The following is a 6,874-nucleotide window of genomic DNA, read 5'->3' on the forward strand; positions in this document are numbered from 1 at the left end:
GCACTGGATGGGGGGCAAGTGTCCCCACCCTGGGGCCTCCGCACTGGATGGGGGGCAAGTGTCCCCACCCTGGGGCCTCTGCACTGGATGGGGGGCAAGTGTCCCCACTCTGGGAGGCCTTGAAGCCCAAAGCTGGCCCAGAGGAGGCAGAGAGAGGCAAGGAAAGAAGGAGGGTATGGGGAGGGGGGTGCCTCGCCCCCCACCCAGACGCCCCGCCCTGTCCCTGCAGCGGGCTCCTGTGACACCGGCAGCACAATCCTGTTAGGTTCACTTTAGAGTTGATGGAATTATCTGAAAGCCAATGCCATAATTCAGACTGACAGCTCCCGCCTTGAAGGCAGCCCCTCCTCTGTGAAGTTGGCGCTGACCGGTGGGTGGACGAGGGGCTTACGGGGCTGGGGGGGCTGGGGGCCCTAGGACTGAGCATTGGCCTCCATTGGAGACAGAGGCAGAGGTGGTGTGCAGCCCTTCCAGGCGGGCGGGTGTTGGCCGAGGCCATGTGTTTGGCCTTTCGGGATGGGCAGCCCCACCCCTGGTCCAGGGCCCCCCGCGGCTTTCTTCTCTACCCCAAAGCCAGTCCTGCAGCACACTCTGAAGAAAGCGGTCCGAGTGCCCACTGGGTCCTACAAGCTGGGCCTCTGATTATAAAGCATCAGAAGAACTGCACTGGGAGAAAAGCTTCAGCCACAAAAGGGAGTTGAAAACTTTTGATCTAATCCACTTCCCCACTTTACAAGTGGGGAAACTGAGGCAGACAGCAAACTCTAGAATCAGTCTTTGACTCTAATGAGTGGTTCTCAATTTCCAGTGTCTGTGGGGATGGCCGAAGGGGGAAGTTATTAATAGAGCAGATTCCAGAAACTTCTGTCCTTCCAGATGCCCAGAGGAAATGGGTCCCAGAAATCCGCCCCACGCCCCCAGGGTTCCCCAGCACCTGTTGACGCCAGGGTCTCCGGAGCCCGTCCCGCCCCTCCCCTGCGCCCCGCCCCAGTGGCTCACCGATGCACACGTTCTCGTCGTCCAGCTCGGCAGAGCCATTGCGGTAGTAGCCCAGACGGCAGTGCTGGCAGTGCTGGCCTCGCGTGTTGTGTTTGCAGCTGACACAGGTCACCACGTTTAGGAAGTCGATGTAGCTGCAGCGGTTGGAGTGGCCATAACACTCACAGTCTGGGCCAGCCGAGCGTGAGAAACACCACGGGTCAGTGAGCCAAGGCAGACTGTGCCTTCCTGCCACCCCCTGCACCATGTATTGGGGGAAACTGAGGCACGGGGCTAGGACAGACCAGCCCGAGGACATGCAGGGAGGCCTGACTGGCACGGGAAGGTACCACGGGCCTCCAACACTTCTGTACCATCTGGGAGGAGGCAGGCGCGCCACCTTTGAGCCAGAGGAAGGACCCGTGTGGGCCCAGCCTACAAGTTCCCACCTGGCCCTGGGGACAGGAACCCAGGGAGGGCCTGTGGACAGCACCTGCCGGGCGGGGTGCCAGAATTACGTGCTCTTGGAAGGATGCCTGCATCCGGGTAATTGGAAGTGATTCATGCGGGGAGGATGGGTCATGCGGCCGGCGTGAGCTTAGGAAGGGCAGTTGCTGGGTCCGTGGCACTCAGCACTGCACCCCCAGGGACTCGGTGAAGGACGGACGCATGCACGGACGCTGGGTGAGATGCAACGGGCCAGGGGCTTCCTCCACGTGCTGCTTTGGAAGGTGGTTGGAAGGGAAACGCCCACCTGCTGGACCGTTTACCATCAGCCTGAGCTGTTCTGCAAGTGTGATTGGCACCAGAGGGCCTCTTCTTGCACACCCCCGAGAATGAATGTCATCTTGGGGTTTGTGCCCGGGCCATCTTGTTTCGCCTCCTGATCATCTTGGCCTGGCTTCTGACTCTTACTGCGTGCACATGGCTCCGCACTGAGGACAGCGATCCCTGTCGGTCCTGCTGTCTCCTCCAGCCTCACCACCCCAGCCCAGCCCCCATCTCCCAGCACTGGGCGAGTGCTATGACTGCCGGGGCGAGGCATCCTAAAGGTGTTGGGGCTTCACTCCCTGACCCCACGAAGGCGGCCATCCTTTGGTGTCCCTCCTAAGGGGCCCAACATCCCCTTCAAAAGGAAAGCCAGTGTGGCTGCCCTTGAATGGGAAGGACGCCGGCCACCCTCCTGAGGGTGCCATCTGTGTATCTCAAGAGGACCCAACCTCCCTTTTGTGGTGGGAGAGGAAAGAAATGAGCCTCGGAGCTGTGCCAGGGAGGAGACGGCGGGCACGCCACACCTTGGGCTTCCTGGACCCTCCCCCTTCACCTGTCCCTTCCAGGTGAGGCATCCAAGTGTCTCAAGGAGTAGTGGCAGTGATCCCTGCATCCCAGCTCTTGCTTCAACCGAGACAAGCCCCTGGGCCACACCCCCCAGGGGAGCCTGGACAGACTATTTCTGGTTGCTGCTCTGCCTGCGCCGTGCCTGCCCACTGTGCTTCTGACTCATACCTGCTCTCAGCTCCCTTGGGGAGGGGCGACTGAGGGAAGAGAGGCTCAGTTTCACCTTGACCCAGCTACTCCGGGAGGTTTTCTGAACCAGGCATGGGTCCTCCGTCCCGCATCATTATTTCCAGCGGAGGTGAGGATAGAGGTGCGAGAGGAGGGCTGGTCCGGCCCGGGGCCTTCCTCTTACCTTGGAACTCTTCAATGGGCACCACTTGAGCTGATTTGGGCTTGAGCTGGAAAGGTTTGGAGGCCGGGGCAGGGGCAGCGGCGGAGGTGCCCACAGCTTGGAGAGATGAGAAATAAGCTCCTTCGTCGCCACGGTCCAGCTGCCCCGGGCGGGCTGTCCGGGCCCCGGGAAGGCCCAGCAAAGGCTTCCACCGTGCCCTGGGGATGCTCTGGGGCAGATGTGAGGGGACACAGCACATCTAGGAGCATGTGGAGAAAGCCCTGCCTTCGGTGCCCCTTCGGAGATCACTTACACACTCGGCTGGATTAATTCCCCCCCAATTCCTTTTCTAACCCCCAGCAACCCCTGACAGGGTGCAAGGTGCTTTGCTGAAACTGATTTTTTTTTTTTTTTTAATGATCTCAGGCATCGATCGAGATCCTCAAGAGGAGATCCTCTCTTCTCCAAACTCCCGCGAGCATCACATCCAGAGAGTGGCCCTGGTGTCCAAGGCTTTGGCAACTCCCCTTCTGACGCATCCCCCCTCTTCCAGCCAAAGTGAGTCCTTTCCTATCCCAGATTCCCTGCTCAGCGGTGTTGCGAGCCGAGCCGCAAGCCCAGACGGCGCCCGCCTTCCGCATCAGAACCCACCAGGACCTGGCCACATGTTGGTGAGTGAACAGGACGCTGGCCAGGCAGCAGAGAGGGCTCAGCGTTCCTCTGGGAGCCTGCGGCGCCCTAGGCGGTGCAGGGCAGGGCAGGGCAGGCTCCAGGGTCTCCGTCACCAGGGAGGATGCGGGACGCAGGGGCCTGCAGACCCTCACCTAGTGTGGATCCAGCTCCAGAACTGCCTGCCAGCAGAGGGCGCCGAGAACCCTGCTCACTGCTCACGGAGGGGCTGGCTGTTGTCTAAGCAGGCAGTAGGACTGATGTCCAGGGAGCAGGTGAGCTGGGCTGGGAACAGCCTCCCTTCCTGGAGAGTCGGGCAAGCCCCTGTGTGCTTCCTGCGCGTGTCCATTTCTGGCCACCAATGAGCCCACGTGTGTCTCCTCCCACTGCTGCAGGAGACTGAGGCGCCCAACTAGGTACCAGTAGCTTCTACTACGCCTCCTGCCCTGCTCACGGCCACCCCACCACCATGCCTCTGCCCTCACTGGCCCTGCGCCTGGAATGTGCTATCTTCTTCCATCTGCTCATAGCCCGCCCCTCTGTCTGGGTCTGACTTCCACCCGGCTCCTGTAGGAGTCCTGACTCTCTCTGAGCTCCAACCCTGCCCCCGGGGGTTCTGGGACCGACAGTGGCAGGACAGGGTTCCTGCTCTCAGGGCAGAGTCTCCACTCAGCTCCAAAGCCCTTGAGGGGAATGAAGGATGAATAGGCGTTGGGTCTGGTGGTATCACCCTGGGCATCTCTAAGGCGAGTTGAAGTGGGGGCAAGTAGAGCTCCAAGCCCCACCCCCAGCTCTCACGGACCCCCCGCCCCACCTGAGTCCCACCACATACACCTGCTGCCTCCACTAAAGAGGGAGGGGCCTGGGGTCTAAGGAGTTTTCAGGGGTGTCTAATGCCCGTGCAGACCCTCCCCCCATACCTTCTGCACTGGAGGGCGTCTGGGGCCAGGGGGAGCTCTCCCCAAGGGGAGCAGCGGCAGATGGCCTGATCCGCTCTTGGGGGAAAGAAAAGAAGAAACTCAGTTATGGGACAGGGTGGGGCTGGGGGGGTCCTGGAGACACACTGAGGCATCACACACCCTTAGCAGCAGCAGCAGCCTGGTAAGAAGCGGCTCTGTCTACACTGGCCAACTAGAACTGGGTCCAAATCTACTGGAGAGGCAGGGTCTACACTACTGCAGCTTATGGAGGGCACACGTGAACTTGAAGCGAGATAGGGGGACGGGGGGAGCCCGAGCATGCTTTTGGCTGCCCTTTCCTCAGTGGGCCTCCTGATTTACACGACTTTTCCACTCTCCCTATGTGTCCCTGTTCCCACCGGGGGTAGAGGGGGTAGACTTGGATCCAGCTCCGTGTCTGGGCCCAGACCTCTTTGTGCTGAAGTCCCTGGCTAATGGCTGCAAAGGGGAACATGTGTCATCAAACGTGTCCAGAAGGGTCCTTGGAGGCTTTCTGCCCGACACCAATGCGGGGCCCGGAGCCCCTCCGCCATCTGGCCTACCTCCCCAACCCACGGTTAGGACCCACTCTCACCAGGGACCCCAATGCGAGGCAAACCCCACTGCCATAGATCCTACCTCTGGGACCAACGGGGACACAAAGCAGGGGAAGCAGGCTGGGCTGGCCAAGGCCCAAGCTGAATTTCAAAGGACAAACCCAGAGGGACAGGGGAGAAATCGGATTCTTTCCGCTTCTTAAAGGGATTACGCACGATGCCGGTTGGGGGAGAAAAAGGAAATCTACCAGCTAAAAAGTGCAGGAGACTTTCCAGCTGGGAGCCGGAGCCTTTGGACATCAAATTGACATTAATATGGTGCTCAATGAGGAGAAGAGGCTGCAGGACCCAAATTGGCAAGGGCTTAATTAGAGCCACAATAAAACCCGCCCCGAAGGCTTTTTGCTTTGGAGCCTTTCTCCTAGCACCCTCTGTGGGCGAGGATTAGGCATCTTGAGCAGTTTTTCCTGCCCCGCAGCCCCTGCCCTGCCGACAGCTTGACACTGGCAGGAGGGGGAACATCTGGGCCCGAGGTTCACAGGCGCAGCTGGACTCCGGCCAAAGGGCTGAAGCACCTGTTGGGAGGCACATGGGGGCTGGGATCTGGGGGCCAGAAAGACCCCCGGCTGGGCTCTCTGGGACATGCTCAGGTGTGCGGGAAGAGCATTCTCACAACGGCCCGTGTCGCGTGCCAGGCCAGATGGAGGACCCGTCTGCTCCTTTGGAATTGGGGAGCTGCGCGCAAGCCACGTCTTCGAGACCGCGCCAGCTCCTGGCCTCTGAGGCTGGGGGTGGCAGCGCTGGGTGGTGGGGCCCGGAAGCCGGCCTCTGCGGTCAGCCAGCCCTGAGTTTGGATCCTGCCTGGGCGCCGCTGTCACCCTGTTACCGCGAGCAGCTGCCTCTTCCTTTCGCAACAGCTTAACCGACTTGCATTTACGTACCGTGAAGGGCCCTAATCCTCAGAGCTGTGAGTCAGGAGAAGTCCACACTCTGCCAGCGGGGCCGATTGTCATTCTTAGTGGGGGTCCGGGTACATGGGGCCCAGGGCACAGACTTCCTTTGCTAAGAGGAGCGACGGCTCCCAAGACGTGGGCTGCTGGGGTCATTGTCTGTCTGCTGTGCTGGAACCACCTTCCCCTCTGAGCACTCTTGCGCCTGGCACTGGGCTCAGCTGGCAAAGCCGACCACGACCCACTGAGGGCTTGAGGAGCCCCTTTCTTGCCACTTGGGTCCTGGAGACCCTCACAACTCGAGCTCCCCTTGCCTCGGCTCACTGCCCTAGTCTTGGACTCTCTCGTCACCTCCTAGCAGTGCCGCTTTCTTACCCTAAGCCGCTTGCCCCAAATCAGAAGCAGCTCGGAAAATGGATTCAGGGTTCCTGTGTGCATGTGCGTCTCCCACCCAGACAGGCTGCTGTTCGCACGCAGACGCGGCACCCACCCCGGCGAGTCTGGTCCCCGCGCGCGTCGGCTAGTCCCAGGCTCAGCACAAACCATCAGGCGGCCGGCCAGCTTCTGCCCTGGAATTGTCAGCGTGGACCCATTCTTCACCCCGAAGAAGATCCCTGGGCAGGAAGTTCCCCCGAAATCCCTGAGTCCCCCGGCTACTCCTGCCTCCTGCAAACGCCTCCCATGCGGAAGAGAGGAGGGCAGAAGTAAAAAGAGCGGGGCTGGTCACCCTCCGGGTTCCCGGGAGGCCGTAGGCAAATGGCTCTGGAACGAGGACTTTTCCAGGGCATTCAGCCAGGCTTGGAGAGGGCGGAGCCCCACTCCAGGCTGGGGGCGGGGGCAGGGGTGGGCAGGGGGCGAGGCTGAGCGTGGATCTCTTCCCCCAGCTGAAGGAGGGGTCTCTGCCCATCGGAGGTGTGGCCTGCCCCTCCCCTGGTCCGTGCGCAGAGAGAGGGAGGGTCACGGCTCTGCCCAAACAGTGACGCGCCCCTGCCATCTCCTCCTCGCTGGGACGCCCCTTCCCAGCTGGGACCAGGAAGAATCCCCTTGGACCCACCCTCCCGGCACCCTCCCGGCACCCTCCCGGCACCCTCCCGGCACCCTCCCGGCACCCTC

At 61.3% G+C, this 6,874-nt stretch overlaps 1 protein-coding gene and 1 long non-coding RNA gene across 9 annotated transcripts in view; one reads left to right on the forward strand and one right to left on the reverse strand.

The window, feature by feature from the left end:
* Nucleotides 1–6,874, reverse strand: part of NTNG2 (netrin G2) — a 64,540-nt gene that overhangs the window by 1,626 nt on the left and 56,040 nt on the right. For 4 of the 8 annotated variants that reach the window (XM_059410478.1, XM_059410476.1, XM_059410475.1 and 1 more), the window contains 3 exons: nt 4,237–4,311; nt 2,669–2,764; nt 1,000–1,167 (listed from right to left, as the gene is read on the reverse strand). In XM_059410478.1, coding sequence (XP_059266461.1) covers nt 1,000–1,167; nt 2,669–2,764; nt 4,237–4,311 — 339 coding nt within the window. Of the gene's footprint in view, nt 1–999; nt 1,168–1,825; nt 1,914–2,668; nt 2,907–4,236; nt 4,312–6,874 lie in introns of those variants that run through there. The other 4 variants (XM_059410481.1, XM_059410482.1, XM_059410479.1 and 1 more) reach the window with 4 other exon arrangements.
* The window catches only part of LOC132024309 (uncharacterized), a 10,769-nt gene continuing 5,714 nt past the window's right edge, over nt 1,820–6,874 (forward strand). Inside the window, exons 1-2 of the long non-coding RNA XR_009406224.1 lie at nt 1,820–2,614; nt 3,074–3,318. This is a non-coding gene — a long non-coding RNA (uncharacterized LOC132024309). The remainder of the gene's footprint in view (nt 2,615–3,073; nt 3,319–6,874) is intronic.

The sequence above is a fragment of the Mustela nigripes genome, chromosome 9, assembly GCF_022355385.1.
Source record: "Mustela nigripes isolate SB6536 chromosome 9, MUSNIG.SB6536, whole genome shotgun sequence".
NCBI classification, from domain to species: Eukaryota; Metazoa; Chordata; class Mammalia; order Carnivora; family Mustelidae; genus Mustela; species Mustela nigripes.